Raw genomic sequence first — 23,549 nt, 5'->3', positions numbered from 1 at the left:
ATTTTCCTAGAACAGAAGTTAAACTCACAGGTCTATAATTACTTATGTCAGCCTTTGATCCTCCTTTGTGAATTGGGGTCACATTTGCACATCTCCAGTCTGTGGGCACCTCCCCTGAGTCCAAATAAACTCTCATAATTATGGCTAAGGGTTTGCTTACTTCTTTGCTGCCTCCTTTAATATAACCGGATAGATCCCATCCACCACAGGTGCCTTTCTTGTGTTTATCTTCAAAAATTTCTCCTCCACTTTACTCTCACTTATTACAAGATTCTCTAGCTTACTGCCAGAGTTGAATACACCTCTGGCATTCCCCTCCCTGAATAACTCCTCATGTGTGAATGTCAATGCAAAATATTCATTTAGTTTTTTAGCTACCTGAGCAGGATCATCAACAGTTTACCTATCGATATCAAGTGGACCAATGTGATTCATCCACTTCCTTCTAGAGTTGACATAAGTAAAGAACTCTTTGCTGTTTTTCTTTGCATCCCTTGCCAAAGATTTCTCGTAATCTGCCTTCGCCTGCGTAACCTCCTTTGTAACTATGTTACAGATCAACTTATATCTATCATAGGCTTCTGTGTCACGTGTTAATTTATATGTATCCTGCATTTTTTCTTCTCTGTCATATGTCTCATTAGTTCATCTGACATCCATTTAGGCCTAAACCTTGAACTATATTTCTTAGTTGGTATGTAAAGCCTAGTAGCTTCCAAGATAAGTTCTTTGAATGCTTCCCATTTTGAATTTGCTGTTGGTTGCTGCTGTTGCTGTTGTATAGAATTTAAATACTCTCTCAGACCATCATGGTCACCTTTATGAAAGCAATAACCCTCCCCTTAACCCCTGATGGTAGTTACCTCTTTGAGACTTATGGCAGAAAATAAATTATCTAATTAACTAATGAGACTTATGGTAGAAAATAAATTATCAGGCGACAGAGAAGCCTATGGTATATATAAACTAATCTGTAATCAAGTCACAGAGTAGCTAAGGGAAATGGTGCATATTACAAGAAATCTTTGGCAAAGATGCAAATAAAAACAGAAAAGACTTCTTTACTTGTGTAAATGCTAGAAGGAAGGGGATGAATCAGATTGGTCCATTTTGATTTGTGAGCAATGTGATGATCCAACTCAAATTGCTCACAAATGATGATCCTGCTCAAATTGCTCACAAACTGAGGGAGCATTTTGCATCATATTCACACATGAGGAATTCTTTAGGGAAGTGGACACCAGAAGTTTATTCAGCTCTAACAGGGAGCTAAAAAATTATATAATAACTGAGAGGAACGTGGAAGAGAAATTATTGAAGTTAAACATACCTTAAGGCATCTGGGGTGGTAGTAGTAGTAATCGAGGCATGCGATGCAAGAAAGCAAGCTTATGTAGCATCACCCCAAAAAAATAAATAAATAACATTTCACACATCCATTGCCTCTATATGACTGCCCAGTTCCTCCTTGAATTTATTTAAGCTATCAACTTCCACAATGACAGATGGAAGATTGTTCCAGCAATTAACTACCTGATGGCTAAAGGCAAATTTCCTCACATATATTCTATAACTGTCTTTCCTCAATTTGAATTTATGTCCTCTCAGGTTCGTAATCCAAGCAAGAGAAAGAATCCCATCAGAATTTAGCCTGCTCAACCCATTCAAGGCCTCAATTATGCACCTCAATCTGTTGACTAGGCAGCCCGCAAGTCCCTAGTCTGCAGACCCTGCAATTTGCAGAATGTAAACCATCCTTGGTAAGACCACCCTTTAGTTCCCCTCATCAATCTTGTTGCCCTTCTCTGTACTTGCTCAAGCAACTATACATCCTTCCTAAAATGAGGCCTCCAGATCAGTACACGCCGACCGGGCTAGCCGAGTGGGTAAAGTACCTGCCCGGCAACCCAAAGGTCGCGGGTTCGATTCCCGCCTCGGGCTTGGATCAAAGTACTGCAAAAACCTTGGGAGGTGCAATATGGCCACAGAAGCCGATGTGCCAACAACTACCAAATTAAAAAAAAAATAAATAAAATAAAAAAATAATAAAAAAAAAAAGATCAGTACACAGTACTCAAGACATGTCCTGACCATTGTCAAAGGGATAATCACCTCCTTTTCACTACTAGCAAAATACCTGTATATCATTGACAATACCCCACGACCTCCTCTAGCAGTCTGCCTGAACTGCTCAGAAAATTTCATATCTGACTACACAATTACTCCCTGGTCTTTTTCATTTAATACCACCCTAAATATACCACACCTTTGGTACATTTCTCTGGGGTTACTTCTACCCCTCTGCAGTACTTTGCATTTGTCAATGTTAAACTTCTGTTGATATTTCTCAGCCCATCAGCCCAAATTTTCTAGATCCTTTTGCAATAGCACACTGCAATTACTGTCATTATCAACCCTGCCAACCTTTGTATCATCTGCAAACTTTGACATTAAGTCTGATATAACTTTATCAATATTATTGATAAATATAAAAAACAACAGTGGGCCCAACATCATACCCTGAGAGACTCCACCAATAACATTAGTCCACAAAGAGCAGCACCCATTGATTACCACTCTCTGTCTTCTCCGACTCAACCACACTTTTATCTTTTGTAGCAACTTACCCTTAATACCATACTGCTCCAATTTGTAGTCTTCCATATGCAACAGTGTCAAAAACTTTCCAGAAATCCAAGCATATGATATCAAAATTATTTTTGCATCTAGTTCCTTTGTAACCACATCATTGTATCCAATCAAATTTGTCATACAAGACTTTCCTTTAATAACCGCATGCTGTGTCTGAATTGTTAGTGCACTCTTGTCTGGATGATTCTGCAATGCATCTTTAACCAGTGACTCCATTATTTTCCCAGAACAGAAGTTAAACTAACCGGTCTGTAATTACTCGTATCACACTTAGATACCCCCTTTGTGAATTGGGGATAATTTGCTCATCTCCAGTCTGTGAGGACTTCCCCCCTCCAGTCCAAGGATCCTATCATAATTATGGCTAAAGGTTTGCTTATTTCCTTTGCAACCTCCTTTAATATAACTGGATAGATGCTATCCACCCCACATGCCTTTCTTATGTTTAAGTTCAAAAATTTCTCCTCCACTTTGCTCTCAGTTATTACAAAATCATTAATCACCCTCTTACAGTTTCATAAACTTCTGTTATTTTTCTCCCTTAATAACTCTTCATGTGTGAATGTCGATGTAAAATACTCATTCAGATTATCAGCTACCTGAGCAGAAATTTCAACAGTCGAACTATCAATATCAAATGGACCAATTTGTTTCATCACCTTCCTTCTAGAGTTGATATAACTAAATAAGTCCTTGCTGTTTTAGCATCCTTTGCCAAAGATTTCTTGTAATCTGCCTTTGCTTGCCTAACTTCCTTTGTGACTTGATTACATTCTAGCTTATAACTATCATAGGCTTCTGTGTCTCCTGATAATTTATATGCAACCCATGCATTTTTCTTCTCTGGGACGAGTCTCATTAATTTGTGATATCCATTTAGGCCTAAAACTCGAACAGTATTTCTTGATTGGTATGAAAAGCCTAATAGCTTCCATAATTAATTCCTTGAATTTTCCCCATTTAGAATTTGCTTTGAATTTGGTTCCACTGTATAGAATTTAAAAACTTGTCTGAGACCACTGTAGTCACCTTTTCAAAAGTAAAAACCCTTCCCTTTACCCCTGATGGTAATTATATCTTTAAGTAAATCCCACATCAGTACACTGTGCTCACTGCCACCTAGTTCCTTTATCTGCAAATTCTTAATGCACGAATAATCACTGCTGATAACCAGAACTAGAGTATAACTCACTTTCTGGTTGCCTCTATAATGTGTTGCCATAGAAAACAGTCAACCAGTAAATCCACAAAATCTTGGTATTGTGCGAATGACCAATTCACAAGTTCCAGTCAATATCTAGAAGTTCAAATCCCCCATTATTAGACAATCTGATTTACTAGTCCACTCTATTTCTCTGTACAGTTGTCGTTGTACTCTTCAGAGTCATTAGTCCTATAACACACTGCTACTCTCATTTTTGCTTTCCCATTGTTACATCACACCAAACTGACTCAACATTGCACTGACTATCCATGAATGGGATATATCAAATTATATTAAGCGAGGCAGCAAAGGAAGTAAGCAAACCTTTAACCATAATTATGAGAGCATCCTTGGATTCAGCGGAGGTCCCCATGGAAGGGGAAATGTGGAAATGTATCCCCAATTCATAAAGGAGGAAAAAAAGGTAACAAAAGTAATTTCGAACTGGTTTGTTATAAACTGGTTAAGTCTTTAACCAGTTTAAAGAAGAAGGATCATCTAGACAGGGCTGCAATTATACTTCAGATGCAGCATTGGGTTAAGGGGAAATCTTGTCTGACCAATTTGATTTGATTCTACAATTCTGGCATTAAGGAACTGGATGTGAAAAATAATTTTGATATCATATTAGCATTAGCAGAGGCATTTGATGCAAAAAAGCAAGCTTATGCAGCATCAGCCAAAAAAAGAAAAAAAAAAAAAAAACCCATCTCCACTTCACACCTCTCTTCGTTCAAAATACCTGTCCAGCTGAGCCTTAAACTTATTTAGGCTATCAACCTCCACTACAAGGGATGGAAGTCTGTTCCACCAACCAACCACCCGCTGGCTAAAGGCAAATTTCCGCACGTCTATCTTACATCTGTCCTTCCTCAATTTGAATTTATGCCCTCTCAGGTGATTATTCTGAGCTAGAAGAAGAATCCCATCAGCATTGAGCATGCTCAAACCATTCAAGGCTTTATACACCTCTATCAGATCACCTCGCTGGTGCCTAGTCTCCAGACACTGTAATTTGCAAAACTTAAGCCTTTCTTCTTAAGAGCACCCCTTTGTTCCATTCACTAATCTTGTTGCCCGTCTCTGTACTCGTTCCAGCAGCTCTACATCCTTCTTGAAATGAGGCCTCCAGACCTGTATACAGTACTCAAGGTGTGGCCTGACCATTGCCTTATACAAGGGAATAATCACCTCCTTATCCCTGCTGGAAAAATTCCTGTATATCATTGACAATACTCCATGAGCTACTCTTGCAGCCTGTCTGCACTGCTCAGAGAACTTCATATCTGCCTGCACAACCACCCCCAAGTCCCTTTCATTCTCTACCACTGTCAGTGTAGTACCACAGAGTTCATACGTTGCTCTGGGGTTGCTGTTTCCCATGTGTAGTACTTTACATTTGTCAATGTTAAACTTCATTTGCCACCTCTCAGCCCATCTGCTCAACCTTTCCAGATCCTGTTGCAGCAGCATAGTGTCAGTAGTGTCCTTGACAACCCTGCCAACCTTTGTATCGTCTGCAAACTTGGACATTAAGCTTGATATACCATCATCAATATCATTTATAAATACAGAAAACAATAATGGACCCAACACTGAGCCCTGAGGGACTCCACTAATAACATTAGTCCACGATGAGCAGTGTCCATTGATTACCACTCTTTGCCTTTTCCCCCTCAACCACCCCTTTATCCATAGCAGCAATTTGCCTCCAATGCCACACTGCTCCAATTTGTGTAGCAGTCTTCCATGTGCAACAGTATCAAAAGCCTTTCTAAGATCCAAGTATATAATATCAAAGCTATTCCCTGCATCCAGTTCTTTTGTGACTGCATCATAATATCCAATCAAATTGGTCAGGCAAGACTTCCCCTTAACAAAACCATGCTGTGTCCGAGCTATAACTGAAGTCTTGTCTAAATGATCCTGCAGTGCTTCTTTAACCAGTGCCTCCATTAACTTTCCTGGAACAGAAGTTAAGCTCACAGGTCTATAATTACTTGTGTCAGCCTTTGACCCTCCTTTGTGAATTGGGGTCACATTTGCACATTTCCAGTCTATGGGTACCTCCCCTGAGTCCAAGGAAACTCTCATAATTATGGCTAAGGGTTTGCTTACTTCCTTTGCTGCCTCCTTTAATATAACTGGATAGATTCCATCCACCCCGGGTGCCTTTCTTGTGTTTATCTTCAACAGTTTCTCCTCCACTTTACTCCCAGTTATTTCAAGATTCTGTAGCTTACTGCTAGAGTTGAATACACCTCTGGCATTCCCCTCGCTGAATAACTCCTCATGTGTGAATGTCGATGCAAAATATTCATTTAGTTTGTTAGCTACCTGAGCAGGATCATCAACAGTTGACCCATCAATATCAAGTGGACCAATCTGATTCGTCCCCTTCCTTCTAGAGTTTACATAAGTAAAGAACTCTTTGCTGTTTTTCTTTGCATCCCTTGCCAAGGACTTCTCGTAATCTGCCTTCGCCTGCCTAACCTCCTTTGTAACTTGGTTGCATATCAACTTGTATCTATCATAGGCTTCTGTGTTATGTGTTAATTTGTAAGTATCCCATGCATTTTTCTTCTCTGCCATATGCCTCATTAGTTCATCTGACATCCATTTTGGCCTAAACCTTGAACAATATTTCTTAGTTGGTATGTAAAGCCTAGTAGCTTCCAAGATTAATTCTTTGAATGCTTCCCATTTTGAATGTGCCGTTGGTAACATCATCAGTTGGTCCCACTGTATAGAATTTAAATACTGTCTCAGTCCATCGTAGTCACCTTTACGGAAGCAATAACCCTTCCCTTTACCCCTAATGGTAGTTACCTCTTTGAGTAAATCCCACTTCAGCACACTGTGATCACTGCCACCTAGTGGTTCATTTATCTGCAGATTCTTAATGCATGAAGAATCACTGCTGATAATCAAATCAAGAGTATTACTGCCTCTAGTTGCCTCCCGAACATGCTGATGTAGAAAACAATCATCCAATAAATCCACAAAAGCCCTGCTAGTGTGTGAGTGACCATCCCCCAAATTCCAGTCAATATCTGGGAAATTAAAATCTCCCATTATAAGTCTCTCTGATTTACTGGCCCACTCTATTTCCCTGTACAGTTCCTTATTATACTCATCAGAGTCATTAGGCCTATAGCACACTCCTACTCTCAATTTTGATCTCCCAATGCTTATGTCACACCAAACTGACTCAACACTGCACTGTCCAGCGATGTCGACTGGCTTCACTTCCTTGGTTTTTATGTGTTTCTTAACTAATAGCATAACCCCTCCCCCCTTCCTATCCTGTCTATCCTTTCTGTAGACGTTGTACTCCCCAAATTGCAGTTCTGCATCCCTTATATCTGTGTGACACCACGTCTCTGATATCCCAACAATATCTGCCTTTGATGTTTTGAGCAATACCTCAAATTCATCAAATTTATTTACTAAACTCCTAGCATTGGTGTACACGCAAGTATACCTGCACCTGTTTCTATTCTTAGCTACCCTAACACAACCCATGTGTTTACTTGTACCGCAATGGCTCCCAGCAGTCTCTGAAATATCATGCATCTTGTTTTTCAGGCTTCTGCTCATTCTAATAGAAGCAGTGCAAGAATCTCTTTCACCTCTGCCAGTGGCTACTGTCCATCTATTGGTCTTTGTCTATTGGTCAATCTATTGGTCAATCTATATATCTTGGATTTCAATAAAGCCTTTGATACTGTTGCACATAAATGACTGCCATTCAAATTGAAACTGTGTGGCATTAAGGGCAATTTGTTGCTATGGATAGAGGGATGGTTGCGTGGGAGTAGACAATCAGTGGTAATCAATGCACACTGCACTTCATGGACTACTGTTATTAATGAAGTTCATTTATCAGTATCATTGATTACTGATATTGATGAAAGCATATCAGGCTTAATGTCCAAGTTTTCAGATGATATAAAGGTTGGTAGGTTTGTTAAAGACAATTATCGTGTGCTAATCATGTTATGGTACTGCTGCAGGATCTGGAAAAGTTCGGCAATTGGGCTGGAAAAGTTCGGCAATTGGGCTGGAAAAGTTCGGCAATTGAATTTTAATATTGAAAAATGCAAAGTTCTGCCTACAGATAGCAGTAACTCCCAGAGTAATGCACCAACTGTGTGATTCTACACTCGTGGTAGTGAAAATTTAAAAAGACCTCTCTGGAAAATTGTGCAGTCAGATATGAAGTTCTCCACTAATGTTAGTGTTCTCCAAGGTTCAGTTCTTTCTTCCACTCTTTTTTTATCATTTATATTGATCGCCTTCTCCCATTGAATGGAAATCCTATCCGTGTTTATGCTGATGACAGCACATTGCATTCCACTTTCCACTTTGAGAAACCTTATCCTGCCTAAAGAGCTCCACTTCTTGAATATCTATTACCAATTACTTAAATGCTAATCTCTAGGTAATTTTCCAGTGTGGAAAAGATAACTTAGTTAATTTCAATCCTTCGAAGCTCAGTCCCATCTTATTTTTCACAAAAACAATTCTTTTGCCCCTATGCTTATCTTCAACGACAATGCTCAGATTTCTAGACAAGATCACATATGTATATTAGGGAATATCCTGACTTCTAATCTCTCTTGGCATAAGCACATCACAAATATTGCTTACATCAAAAAAAAATGAGTTTTTTCCCTTTCACTTTCAGCATTTCCTTTCTTCCAAACATCTCCACACTCTGTGCAAATCTCCATTTAAATAGGGCAGTTAATTCAATTAATGACCAATCTCTAACAAAATTTCTCTTTTGTCTTTCTAATGGACATTCTTCTTATGCTGCATGTTTTTTTCTATAGATACTTCCTTGAGCACTCTTCTTCTGAGTTGGCTTCTGTAATTCTTGCTCTCTCTTCCAAACCAGTCTGACCATGTGATGAAAAAGTCAGCATCCTTGTACTATCCAATTTCTAACTTACACAACCTTTCTTCTTACTCATTTATTTCTTCAATTCCAATTTCCGATAGAGCCTGGTTAGCATTAGCATTAGCAAAGGCACATGATGCAAGAAAGCAAGCTTATATAGCATCAGACAAAAAAAAAAAAAAAAAAACCCCTTCTTTCACACATCCACTCGCTCCAAATGTTTGTCAAGTTCTGCCTTCTATCAACTTCTACAATGGCAGATGGAAGTTCGTTCCACCAATCAACCACCCGCTGGCTAAAGGCAAACTTCCACACATCTATCCTATAACCATCTTTCCTCAATTTGAATTTTTGCCATCTCAGGCGATTATTCTGAGCAAGAGGAAGAATCCATCTGCATTGAGCAAGATCAAACAATTCAAGGCTTTATACACCTCAATCAGATCACCCTTGCAGGTGCCTAGTCTCCAGTCACAGTAATTTGCAAAACTTAAGCCTTTCTTCGTAAGAGCAACCCTCTTTTCCATTCACTAATCTTGTTGCCCTTCTCTGTACTCGTTCCAACAGCTCAACATCCTTCTTAAAATGAGGCCTCCAGACCTGTATACAGTACTCAAGGTGTGGCCTGACTGTTGCATTATACAAGGGGATAATCACCTCCTTATCCCTCCTAGAAAAATTCCTGTATATCATTGACAAGACACCATGAGCTACTCTTCCAGACAGTCTGCACTGCTCGCAAAACTTCATATCTGCCTGCACAATTACCCTCGGGTCCTTTTCATTCTCTACCACTGTCAGTGTGGAACCATACAGTTGATACGTTACTCTGGGATTACTGCTTCCCATGTGTAGTATTTTACATTTGTCAGTGTTAAACTTCTTTTGCCCCCTCTCAGTCCATCTGCTCAACTTTTCTAGGTCCTGTTGCAGCAGCGTACTGTCATTAGTGTCATTAACAACCCTGCCAACCTTCGTATTGTCTGCAAACTTGGACATTAAGCTTGATATACCATCATCCGTATCGTTTATAAATACAGAAAACAACAATGGACCCAACACTAAACCCTGAGGGACTCCACTAATAACATTAGTCCATGAAGAGCAGTGTCCATTGATTACCACACTCTTCTCCCGCTCAACCATCCCTTTATCCATAGCATCATTTTGCCTTCAGTGCCACACTGCTCCAATTTGTGTAGCAGTCTTCCATGTGCAACAGTATAAAAGGTTTTTCTAAGATATTTTCTAAGGTTTTTCATATATGATATCAAAGTTATTCTTTGGATCCAGTTCCTTTGTGACTATATCATAGTATCCAATCAAATTAGTCAGACAAGATTTCTCCTTAACAAACCCATGCTGTGTCCGAGCTATAACTGAAGTCTTGTCTAGATGATCCTGCAATGCTTCTTTAACCAGTGCCTCCATTAATTTCCCTGGAACACATGTTAGACTAATAGGTCTGTAATTACCTGTGTCTCCCTTTGATCCTCCTTTGTATTGGGTTCACATTTGCACATCTCCAGTGCATGGGTACCTCCCCTGAGTCCAGGGAAGCTCTCATAATTATGGCTAAGGGTTTGCTTACTTCCTTTGCTGTCTTCTTTAATATAACTGGATAGATTCCATCCACCCCAGGTGTCTTTCTTGTGTTTATCTTCAACAATTTCTGCTCAGTTTTTACAAGATTATTTGGCTTACTGCCAGAGTTGAATACACCTCTGGCATTCCCCTCCCTGAATATCTCCTCATGTGTGAATGTCGATACAAAATCATCAACAGTTGAGCCATCGATATCAAGTGGACCAATCTGATTCATCCCCTTCCTTCTAGAGTTTACATAAGTAAAGAACCCTTTGCTGTTTTTCTTTGCATCCTTTGCCAAAGATTTCTCGTAATCTGCCTTTGCCTGCCTAACCTCCTTTGTAACTTGGTTACAGACCTATGATAGCTTATAGCTATCATAGGCTTCCGTGTCACCTGTTAATTTATATGTAACCCATGCAGTTTTTTTCTCTGCCACATGTCTAATTAGTTCATCTGACATCCATTTAGGCCTAAATCTTGAACAATATTTCTTTGTTAGTATGAAAAGCCTAGTAGCTTCCAAGATAAATTCTTTGAATGCTTCCCATATTGAATTTGCTGTTGGTAACATCATCAGCTGGTTCCACCGTATAGAATTTAAATAGTGTCTCAGCTCACCGTAGCCACCTTTACGAAAGCAAAAACCCTTCCCTTTCCCTTGATGGTAGTTACCTCTTTGAGTAAATCCCACTTTAGCACACTCTGATCACTGCCACCTAGTGGTTCCTTTATCTGCAGATTCTTGATGCATGAAGAATCATTACTGATAATCAGATCAAGAGTATTACTCCCTCTAGTTGCCTCCCAACCATGCTGCTGTAGAAAACAATCATCCAATAAATCCACAAAAGCCTTGCTAGTGTGTGAGTGACCAACCCACAAATTCCAGTCAATATCCGGGAAAGAAAAATCCCCCATTATAAGACAACCTAATTTACTGGCCCACACTATTTCTCTGCACAATTGCTCATTATACTCATCAGATTCATTAGGCCTATAACACACACCTACTCTCATTTTTCCTTTCCCTGTGCTTATGTCACACGAAACAGACTCAACATTGCATTGTCCACCCACATCAATTGGATGCACTTCGTAGATTTTGTGTTTCTTAACTAACAGCATAACTCCTCCTCCCTTCCTGTCCTGTCTATCCTTTCTGTACACATTATACTTCCCAAATTCCAGTTCTGCACTGCTTATGCCTGTGTGACACCATGTCTCTGATATCCCAACAGTATCTGCCTTTGATGTCTTGACTAGCACTTCAAGCTCATCGAATTTATTAACTATACTCCTAGCACTGGTGTACATGCAAGTATACATGCACTTGTTTCTACTCTTAGTTACCCTAACACAGCCTATTTACTTGTTCCACTATGACTCCCAGCAGTCCTGGAAATTTCCATTGCCTTGCTTTCCGGGCTGCTGCTCAATTGCATTTCAATAGAAGTAGTGCAAGAATCACTTTTATCACTGCCAGCGGCTACTGTTAATCCATTAGTCCATGTATCCCCTGTTATTATTTGCTTAGTATTTCCTGAAAATTACAATCTCCAGAAAAACAAGTGTCTTCATTCAACATCTTAATCTTCATCCCATGTACAGTAATAAGTACTATAGGTTCTAATACCCCTTGCACTTTGAGTTTTCAAAAAAAAAAAAAAAAAAAAAAATATATATATATATATATATATATATAAAGTGTCTCTCAGAATGGAAATGAAAAGTATACAAGGTGCCAGAAGTAAGCAAAGTTTAATGGATAGTAGAAAGTTTAAGTGAAGTAGTGGTTAAACAGGTGAAAGAATTTGAAAAACCTAGTGCAAAATGAACTGGGACTGAAAAAAAAAAATAAAAATAAAAAAAAAGGAATATATAAGTAAATAAATAAATAACACTATATTCAGATATGGGAGGGCAATTTTAGCAAGAGGTCGAATCAGGGGATGGTAAATATGCAAAATCTGAATATAGTAGATAAAAATATGATACATAGCCAGGAAATTTATCAGCAGACTACTCCTGACCATGTTTCAGGCACTGCATTTCTAAACTTTTCTGTAATATTAGAAAGGGGGGAGGGGCAAATATGCGGCCTTTTATCGTAATACTAGTAGACAAGGTAGTCCTCCCTACACAGTGTAAAAAATGTAAATTAAAATAAATACAAATTTACAAAAGTGTAATGTGGAATATAATACAAATGTATGTGAAGTGCTAAAGGGGTGTAAGGTAATAAAAAAAGTATTGACAAGCAAATGGTATAGAAAATGGTAAATTCTAGGGGAGGGGAAAGGGAGAAAAGATGTTCAATAGAAGGTTGTTATTGTTGTTATTAGGAGCATTAGCAACTAAGGCCATATTGCTCTGGGATATGTGGTGATCATTCCCTGACCTTTCCGCATCCTCTGTATTTTGTGGTGACGGGCTCGAACCCCGGTCTAATCAAGAAGCCTGTGCTACGCACTGCTGCTCCTTCCCACCTGGCTATGGAGGTGCTCGTAAAGCTGGCTACACTGTATTGTATAGCTACGTGCGTGGTTTAAAATGCGGTATTTATGAATGTTTAACATTCATTTTTTGCAATTAATGTTCATTTTTTCGATTTTGTTGATACTTGATACTTTGAAAAAAAAAAAAAAAAAGCTCATAAAGCGAGAACAGCATTATTTTTAATTCTTATTCTAATTTATTTTTATGGTTATATATATATACACAGTAAGCGCCCTTCACAGTGATCGCTGGTTATTAGAATCAGCCACATTATAGAATCAAATTTTGAAGAACCGATTCAAATCAGTAAAATGCACTACACTTTCATCGTTTACTAGAATCACATTTTCGGTTATAAGAATTAATTTTGAACGCCTCTGTGATATTTTTCCAAAGCACATTTCTGGAGGTCACAACCATAAAACAATAAAAATAATTTGCAATTTCCAGTTTACTGGGCTTTTCTGTTAGTGCAATAAACAGGTAGTAAACTCGATCTTATTGCATTTGCAATAATACCAATAGCTGGAATTCTGTGTTCACGTTATTATGGTGAAATGTGTTTCCCCTTCAGTGAAATCTTCTCTTCATTTCCATATCTAAACTTCATCTCACTTGCTTGTGTTGTGTTAGTTCCAATTTGTGTGTGTGCTGTGTGCTTTGTTATTAACACTTATCTTTTTTACCATGTTTTAAATTTTACTACCCAAAAAAAAAAAAAAAAAAAATTGGTGAACAGAAAGTGAGTGAATTTGAATAAAAGTTAAGTTACAAATTATAGAAATGTACTATAAATTAAACTCAAAGGGAAGCAACAGTAAAATTAGTAGTGCTTCACCCATCTTTTTTTCAAAATTTTTAAAATTACATCACACATTAAACACTAATGTGATTAGTGAAACCAGAAAAAGGACGTGTGAAGAGAAATGCCAAACAGTAGATGAAGCTCTGTTTGTTTGGTTTAAACAAGCCAGCTCATTTAATGCACCATTCGATTGTAGCATTCTTCTTCAAAAAGATAATGATTTTGCTGAAAAACTAAACGAAGAGTTTAAGGTGACAGATGGATGGCTGACTAGATGGAAGGAGAGGCATGATATTGTTAACAAAAATCTTCATGGAGAAAAACAGGATTCTGATGGTTCTGCAGCTGACACTTGGTTGTAAACCTCTTGGCAAACTGTGTTAAGCATTTATAATCCTGTAGACATTTTTTTAATACAGATGAAACAGGGTTGTACTACAGGGTTACCCCAGACCATTGCATGATTTTTAAAAATTCCTCTTTGTCAACAAGAAAGAAGATCAAGGACAGGATTATAGTTCTTTTAACGTGCAACATGATGGGAACAATTAAGATGAATCCGTTAGTTATAGGCAAGAGTAAATTGCCTAAATGTTTTAAGTTGATTAAAACAGCTATCCCTTGAATATGCCAATAATGTCAATGCTTGGATGACAGCTTCTTTATTTGAAGATTATCTTCTTAAATGGGATTTGCAATTGGATAAGAAACACAAAAAAATTGCATTGGTTTTGGACAACTGCCCAGCTCAAAGTTGACTTTCAAAAGCATTGAATTAGTTTTTCTACCTTCGAATACCACGTCACTGTTTCAAACTCTTGATCAGGGAACAATAAAAACCTTTAAGACCTTTTATAGATTGGATATGAGGTGAAGAATCACCTGGTCTAGAGATGAAGGTTTGGGAACACCATCTGATATCGCAAAGCAGATAACCATTCTAGATACACTTCATATGACAATGAGTGCCTGGAATAAAGTTTCTGAAACCTGCATTAGCAACTGTTTCAAAAAATGTAGATTAATTATTCATGATGGTCAAATAATCACAATACTGATCATGTTGAAAAGCCTTAAGACCTGGGTGAACTGAAATTTAATGATTGGGTGAACATAGAAGATGATCAACAAGTTACCTACAGGTTTAACAGATGAAGAAATTGCGAAGTCTGCTACTGATAATTTCGCCGAGGAGGAAAATGAAGATTAACCCGAATTAATTCCAGTTACAAAACTGCAAATTTGTGAAGCTGTAGCAGTCCTGAGGATAGCATTGGATGAAACTGGTGCAAATGATTGTGAATATAGACTGTTATACAATATTGAAAAATCTATAAATATACTTTGTAGTGATATCCCTCAAACAAGTCTTGGGGGATATTTTGTCGATATCCCACCACAGCCATCTCTTAGCCTTCAAATGTGCACATGCCAAAGCACGCTATATTCAACGTCAGAGCCAAAAGGCATCGTGAATCCACTTTACATCCACTATTACACGGTTGACCAGTGCTAAAGCTGTCTGCGACAAAATCCGGTAAATGAAGGGGAAATATACATCGCACCCTTCTTCGCTCCTTTAATGTAATGGATGTGTTATTGCAGATCAAACTGCAATAGCTAATGTTCTTAGGGAAACTTTTTCTACCATCTCTTCAACATCCTCTTACTCCCCAGATTTCTTGGTCTTCAAAAACAAACTGAAAAGCATCCCATTACCTTCAAATGTAAGGATTCTCATCCTTATAAGGGACCATAGAAGAGTTAAAAATAGCTCTTACTCTTACAAAGACATGCACTGCTGGACCAGATAGCCATTATGAAATGATCAAACACCTGTCAACTAAATTGATGTGCCATTTGCTCCTTCTGTACAATAGGATCTTTCCAGAAGAGCAATTTCCAGATTCCAGGCGTAAGGCAATCGTGCTTGCCTTTCCTAAGCCAGGAAAAGATCCAAAAATCCCAACCAACTATCACCCTATCGCTCTGACTAGCTGTCTGTGCAAAATCCTGGAGAGAATGGTAAAACACCTGCCTTATATGGTATTTGGAGGTGGGCTCCTTTCCAATGTACAGTGTGGCTTGCGAAGGAATAGGTACACTTTGGACCATTTAATCAGGCTCAAAACTTCTATTCGAGATGCCTTTTTAAAACGAGGATACCTGGTGTCTGTGTTCTTCGATATTGAAAAAGTGTATGACACAACTTGGAGATTTGAAATTTTAAAAGACTTTTATAGCATTAGAGGTTATCTCCCAGTTTTTATAAAAAACTTTTTAATCCATCGTTCATTCCAAGTTCATGTAGGATCTACACTCTCTCAGCCTTTCAGCCAACAGGAGGGAGTACCTAAAGGATCCATCTTAAGTGTTACGCTTTTTGCCATCAAAGTGAGTTCCATCACAGAACAACTTCCTCCAACTGTGAATTGTGCCCTTTATTGTTGATGATTGTAGCATTTTCTCTCATTCTTGCATCATGAGGGTAAGCGAGAGACAACTGCAACATGTCATTGACCACCTGAGCTCATGGGCAATGAATAATGGCTTCAAGTTCTCTCCACAAAAGTCCATTTGCCTGAACTTTTGCAGCAAGTGTAATCTTCAACCTGAACCGAGACTAGGGCAAAATGCTATTCTGGTAGTACCTGAGACTAGATTTTTGGGGCTCCTACTTGACAGAAAGTTGACCTTGCTACAGCACATCCGTCAACTATGTGCAAAATGCATGAGAAACTTGAACATCCTATGTGTTGTCTCATGTATCTCTTGGAGCGCAGACCGATGCACATTATTACACTTCTATCATGCACTCGTGTGATCTAAGTTAGATTACAGATTCCAGGTATATGCATATGCTAGACTCAGTGTACTTCAATGGTTGGATCCTATCCACCAAAATGCTCCAGTGGTGATTTGTATTGCCACTGGAGCATTTCAAACATTTCCAGTCCAAAGTTGAAGCATATGAGTCATCACTGTTACTTCATAGGAAACAGTTGTCTCTTCAGTACACCTTCAAACTAAAATCCCTGCCAGACCATCCCAGGTAGACATCTGGTTTTGAGCCACAATGGGAAAATCTCTATAACTATAACATCAGACTGCCAACCATTCCTTTGGTATTCGTATCGAGGAGCTGTTTAGGGAGCTTAATATAACCGTAGGGAATGTTACCATATCCAGAAGGCAACTAACCCCACCCTGGCATGCTCAAACACAACCGTGCAATTTCTCTATTAACAAGTGGGGAAAGGCCACCACTTTGAACTCTGTATACCAAAAACTCTATGCTGCCTACCGAACCAAATACTCTGACTTCTTCTCTGTCTTCACTGATGGCTCGAAGTTGGAGGTATCTGTCAGGTCTGTTCCCATCTTCCCAAATAACACTATATATGAGAATATACCCAACAAATGCAGCACATACTCAGGAGAGTTGTATGCAGTTGAGTTAACCTTGCACCACATTAAAACCCACAATTACCAAAGGTTTATGGTATACACAGACTCTTTAAGTGTACTACAGGCTTTATCAGGGATGAAATATAATCCTCATCTATTCCTGACTTGGGTTCAGCAGATATTGCATTCTCTCTTTGAACGTTCTTTTGACATCCGTTTCTGTTGGATCCCTAGCCACACTGGGATCAAGGGTAATGAACTGGCTGATGCTGGAGCCTAGTCACCTCAACCACAGAACAACCTTAGCTAGTCAGTCTCATATACAGACTACAGGCAATTATTATGCAAAAGATTACTCTCCCAGTGACAACAATCTTGGCATGGGCAGGTCACAAACATGCTCTATGAGATAAAGCCTGTAATTAAACTATGGCAGTCGAGTCTGCACAGGAACCACCGAGAGGAAGTTGTTCTAGCTCGCCTCCGCATAGGATACAGTCATCTTACTCATTCATTTGTGCTGAGGGCAGAAGACTGTCCTATGTGTGTGAGCAATGTGACACCTTTTTAACAGCAAGACATATTTTATCCAAGTGCCCACTTTACAGGCACGAATATTGTTTATATTTTACTGCTTTTAGCCATCTGACTGAGCCTTATACACTCAGTCACATTTTATCCAACAATCTAAATTTATCAGCTGTTTAGTTATTTAAAAATTTTAAATATTTTTACCCGTATTTAAAAGTTACCGTTTTTATGAAGGTCTTACATATCTTTATTTCTATACATCTTGATGTAGTGACCTAATTTTTTTGGTCACTGAAATATAAAAATATAAACCTTCCCTTTTATATGACTTGGCTTTGGCACATTATAGCCTTAGACACTGATGTGCCAAAAAAATCTAATACAACCAACCATAAATTCAAATTACAGTTGTCGAGGTTTAGATTAGATTGTAAGAAGTTTTCTTTTAGATAGGGCCCCCGAGTGCCAAGCAATAGCGACAAGCAATTTTCTTCCTGTGAATATGGAGTTCTCTCCAAAGTGATATAGTTTTGTTTCTTTTTTTTAATCTTATATGATTACTGTTTGTTGAATTCTGTATATAAAAATTATTCTCTTGTTTGTTTTTAATTTTTATCATTTTTTTAATATTCCTTTTTGTATTTTATATAAGCCCTTCTTGTCATTAGGTTGGTTATTCTGGATGAGCTACCATATATATTCTTGACAATAAACTGATTGATGAATTGTTAAAATAAAGTAAATAAATGTTCTATTTAAATTCTGTAATTTTTTAATTCTAGTTTAATTCCATAGCCATCCCAAAATTCGAAATTGTATTGAAACTGATTGTAAGCTCTATAGATCAATTTTTATTTCTTTTACATTAAAAGTTGCTATTGATACAGAGAAGTGTTTTTCTGCATTTGGTATATCCTGCAAATTAGAAGTGGACAGAACTTTGTCATAATAGTGAATTACAGTTGGAAGCATAAGATGATATTCACCTCAGTTATATTTGAAAAAACTTTTGAATGGGTTTGTGCTGACTCCATGTTGTCCACCCTTCCCTGGTAGTATATCCATAACCCCATTCTCTATCAAAATTCAAATATAGGAGGAGCAACCAGAATTGAACCTGGGACCTTTTGATTTGTGGTATGTTATAAAGGAGCAACTCACGTTACATCATCCATAATTTTAATCCTTCTTTATTGTTTAAGGTTTAAAATAAAAATTACTGTAAGTTAATTCAATAATATGAGGCATATAACACAGAAATAAAATTCCAACTTATACTAAATTACTTAAGATATAACTTTTTATTTAAGTGCCATTTATATATTTCAGATAGTGGAGAGTAAAGATACAGTTGAAATCACGAATATCGATTACAGTACTAAATTCACTCTCCATATTGCTGAAAGAAAGCATTCAGGAAAATACACCATAGTTGCAGAAAACGAAGTAGGAAAGGATGAAGCAGATGTTGAAATTATCATTCTTGGTAAAAAAAAAACTTTTTTTCTTCTTCTTCTTCCGATTTTAGGAAATAATAATTATTATAATAACAGTAATAGGGAAAATATCTTAGGTGTTTCATTTATTTTAGCAAGCATGGATATAACAAGATTTGTTATATTCATATATTCTTCCTTAATTACTTACTATAGCTATCCAGCTATTGTTGGCAACAATGTAATTTAATAGCAGAACTTTACATGGGTAATGAGAATGGAAATTTGAAATAATAAGCAAAAATGAAAGGACTAAGTCATTTGTGGGAATATAATCGTTTCACTTTTTTTTCTTTTTTTTTTTTTTTCTCCTGGAAAATTTGGATTGGCAAAAAAAGATAATCAGATACAAGTGAAATTGAAATATATGATTTTGGTGACTTAGTATATCTTGCTGGGTGCTTATTGCACCAAGTTTTCTTTGACTGCTTTCTGATGTCTGCATCTCTGGTATGTCTATCAACATACCAGAGATGTAGTAAAGGAAAGCAAAATTCTTGATCTTGCTATTAGCAAGGAGTCATCATATATTAAAAAAATCTTCAAGTGAAGGAAGTGTCGGGAGGCAGTGATCACAGTGTATTTATGCTAGATTTATTCAAAGGAATAACTGTTATGAAGGATAAAAGGGAAGAAATTGTGATGGGCTTAGACATCTTTTGAAATTTTTTTCAGTGAAGTAAGATGGTAATTTTAAGAAATACAAATGTTAATTTGAAAATATTCAAAGAGGTTTTAGTTCTTAGAACTTATTAGTTCTTATGATTTGAAAATATTCAAATTATAAGAACTAATAAGTAATTTATACCAACAAGGAGTTATTGCCAGAGGTGGACTGTTGGCTGGTAATGGATTTGCCCCCCCCCCATTTTTTTTAATATTAACTCGCCACAAATGCTGTTGGCCCTGGTGGCAGTCACTACCTAGCTGCCTAGGCCAGTCTGCCTCTGGTTATTGCTCAAGGTTTAAATTAAGATTAATCTGAAAAGAACTTATGGGCTTAGTGTTAGGAAAGAAACATGCATGGGATTATAATTATTATTCAGGAGCCCTGAATCGTACTATAAATGTAAATTAGTCTATGGTAAAATTACTCAGATGATCAGACATCCTAAGGCAGATTTTTCTTTTGAGCAGTTTTTGGCTGAGTGTAAAGAACAGTAGCAAAGAAAGAGAAGAATGTACCACATTGGACCATGATATAAATGGTAACAGTATTGATAACAAGAGATTGCCTATAAATCTAATTTCAGCAAGTACCGTATTTCCCCATGTATAAGACGCACCTTTTTTCGAAAAATTTGGGGTATAAAAACTGGGTGCGTCTTATGCAGTGGTTGTAGATTTTTTTTTTACTTGCATTTCCCGGTTTTTTGCACTTGTCTTTGCGCTCATTGTTTCGCACTTGTTACCGGTATATTAGGTTACATTTTGCCATGTTCTGCCCAGAAATGGCTCAGAAAAGATTTTTGTACAGTGCAGAATTCAAGTTAAGTGATCCAGTTTGCAAAAGTGAATGGAAATTGTGCTGCTGAACGTAAGTTTGGACCTCCTCCAACTGAAAAAACAATCTGAGACTGGCTACGGGAAGAAGAAACCCTACTGAAAACTCCAAGTCAGCAAAATGGCCTGATTTAGAGAGGGAATTGAAGATATGAATTGAGGAGCAAAGGGCAATTGGAATTCCTGTGTCCACAAAGATGGTTCAGCATGAGGCAAGAAGAATTGCTGATGAAAAAGAAGTTACTGATTTCAAAGGAGAACACAATTGGTGCTTCAGGTTCATGAAACGGAATGGACTAAGCATGCCTACATGCACCAGACTTGCCCAAAAGATGCCTGAAAGCTATGAGCAGAAGTTCCTTGAATTTCATCGTTTTGTCATTCAATGTCGGAAGACACATCAGTTTGAGTTGGGACAGATTGCAAATATGGACAAAGTCCCCCTTCAATTTGATGTCCCAAGTAACAGAACTGTTGATAAGAAGGGGGTGAAAACTAACTGTGAAGACAAGTGGACATGAAAAGAGCCATTATACAGTTGTTCTAGCTTGTTGTGCTGACGGAACCAAGCTGCCTCCTATGCTGATTTTCAAACGCAAAACAATGCCAAAAGAAGACATTCCCCGAGGAGTGGTTGTCCATGTTCATGACAAAGGTTGGGTGGATCAGGATGGGATGAAGATCTGGTTTGAGAAAGTTTGGAGCAGGAGAACAGGGGGGCTCTTATGCAAACTTGCCCTATTGGTGCTTGATCAGTTCAGGGCACACATAACAAAAAATACAAAGAAGATTGCTGCAGAGCAAAAAACAAAACTTGCCATCATACCTGGAGGCTTGACATCCCAGCTCCAACCACTTGATGTCAGCATTAACAAACCCTTCAAAGCTGCCATGAGAGATGAATGGAACCAATGGATAAAGTCTTCTGGGGACAATTTTACAACAGCAGGAAGAGTGAAAAAACCAACTATAGGAGAAGTTTGTACCTGGGTGAAAAGATCCTGGGATAATATCAAGATTGAGATCGTTGTCATTATTATTATTATTATTATTAGCCTTATGGTGCAAGAAAGCCTGAGGCTTATGCTGCACTAGCCAAAAAAAAATTCACAAGTTACCCTGAGAGAGAGAGAGAGAGAGAGAGAGAGAGAAGTAGGAAGGAATCACCAAGAAAAAGAAGAATGATGATGTCCAGCTCAGGCCCCTGGATGTGCCAAGCCCATACTCACCAGATGTGAGTCCCTGGGGGTCATCATTTAAGAAGTGTGGCATTTCAAATGCCATAGATGGAACTGAGGACGAGGCAATATATGACGACAGTGATTTGTCATCAGACACAGATGAGGACAAGCTAATTGATGGGAGTTTTGACAGTGATGAGTTGTATGAATTTCATGATGAATAAAACTTGAGTTCAATAACTTTATGTAATACATTTTTTTTTTTTTTTTCAAATTTCGGGCCCCAAAATTAAGGTGCGGCTTATACATGGGGAAATATGGTATCTTCAGTCTTTTCAACTTTCAACCCATGCATGATACTAAGTACTATAAATTCTAATACTTCTTTTAGCATTAGCATTAGCATTAGTAGAGGCATTTGATGCAAGAAAGCAAGCTTATGCAGCATCAGCCAAAAAAAAAAAAAAAAAAACCCACTTCCACTTCACCCCTCTGTTCATTCCAAATACCTGTCCAGCTGAGCCTTAAACTTATTTAGGCTACCAACCTCCACCACAAGGGATGGCAGTCTGTTCCACCAACCAACCACCCGCTGGCTAAAGGCAAATTTCCGCACGTCTATCCTACATCTGTCTTTCCTCAATTTGAATTTATGCCCTCTCAGGTGATTTTTCTGAGCTAGAGGAAGAATCCCATCAGCATTGAGCATGCTTAAACCATTCAAGGCTTTATACACCTCTATCAGATCACCTCGCTGGTGCCTAGTCTCCAGACACTGTAATTTGCAAAATTTAAGCCTTTCTTCATAAGAGCACCCCTTTGTTCCATTCACTAATCTTGTTGCCCTTCTCTGTACTCATTCCAGCAGCTCTACATCCTTCTTGAAATGAGGCCTCCAGACCTGTATACAGTACTTTAGGTGTGGCCTGACCATTGCCTTATACAATGGAATAATCACCTCCTTATCCCTGCTGGAAAAATTCCTGTATATCATTGACAATACTCCATGAGCTACTCTTGCAGCCCGTCTGCACTGCTCAGAGAACTTCATATCTGCCTGCACAATCACCCCCAAGTCCCTTTCATTCTCTACCACTGTCAGTGTAGTACCACAGAGTTGATACGTTGCTCTGGGGTTGCTGTTTCCCATGTGTAGTACTTTACATTTGTCAATGTTAAACTTCATTTGCCACCTCTCAGCCCATCTGCTCAACCTTTCCAGATCCTGTTGCAGCAGCATAGTGTCAGTAGTGTCCTTGACAACCCTGCCAACCTTTGTATCATCTGCAAACTTGGACATTAAGCTTGATATACCATCATCAATATCATTTATAAATACAGAAAACAATAATGGACCCAACACTGAGCCCTGAGGGACTCCACTAATAACATTAGTCCACGATGAGCAGTGTCCATTGATTACCACTCTCTGTCTTCTCCCCCTCAACCACCCCTTTATCCATAGCAGCAATTTGCCTCCAATGTCACACTGCTCCAATTTGTGTAGCAGTCTTCCATGTGCAACAGTATCAAAAGCCTTTCTAAGATCCAAGTATATAATATCAAAGTTATTCCCTGCATCCAGTTCTTTTGTGACTGCATCATAGTATCCAATCAAGTTGGTCAGGCAAGACTTCCCCTTAACAAAACCATGCTGTGTCTGAGCTATAACTGAAGTCTTCTCTAAATGATCCTGCAGTGCTTCTTTAACCAGTGCCTCCATTAATTTTCCTGGAACAGAAGTTAAGCTCACAGGTCTATAATTACTTGTGTCAGC

At 38.2% G+C, this 23,549-nt stretch overlaps 1 protein-coding gene across 1 annotated transcript in view; it reads left to right on the top strand.

Annotated features, from left to right (window-relative positions):
* The window catches only part of LOC150087120 (twitchin-like), a 3,511,780-nt gene that overhangs the window by 1,254,987 nt on the left and 2,233,244 nt on the right, over positions 1-23,549 (top strand). Inside the window, 1 exon segment of the mRNA XM_090372971.1 lies at positions 18,922-19,078. Coding sequence (XP_090229097.1) covers positions 18,922-19,078 — 157 coding nt within the window.

This window comes from Mastigoproctus giganteus, chromosome 4 (genome assembly GCF_048544385.1).
Source record: "Mastigoproctus giganteus isolate SK-2022 chromosome 4, ASM4854438v1, whole genome shotgun sequence".
In the NCBI taxonomy this organism is placed as follows: Eukaryota; Metazoa; Arthropoda; class Arachnida; order Uropygi; family Thelyphonidae; genus Mastigoproctus; species Mastigoproctus giganteus.
Note: the sequence above shows the minus strand (reverse complement) of the source record. Positions and strands in the feature narration are given on the sequence as shown.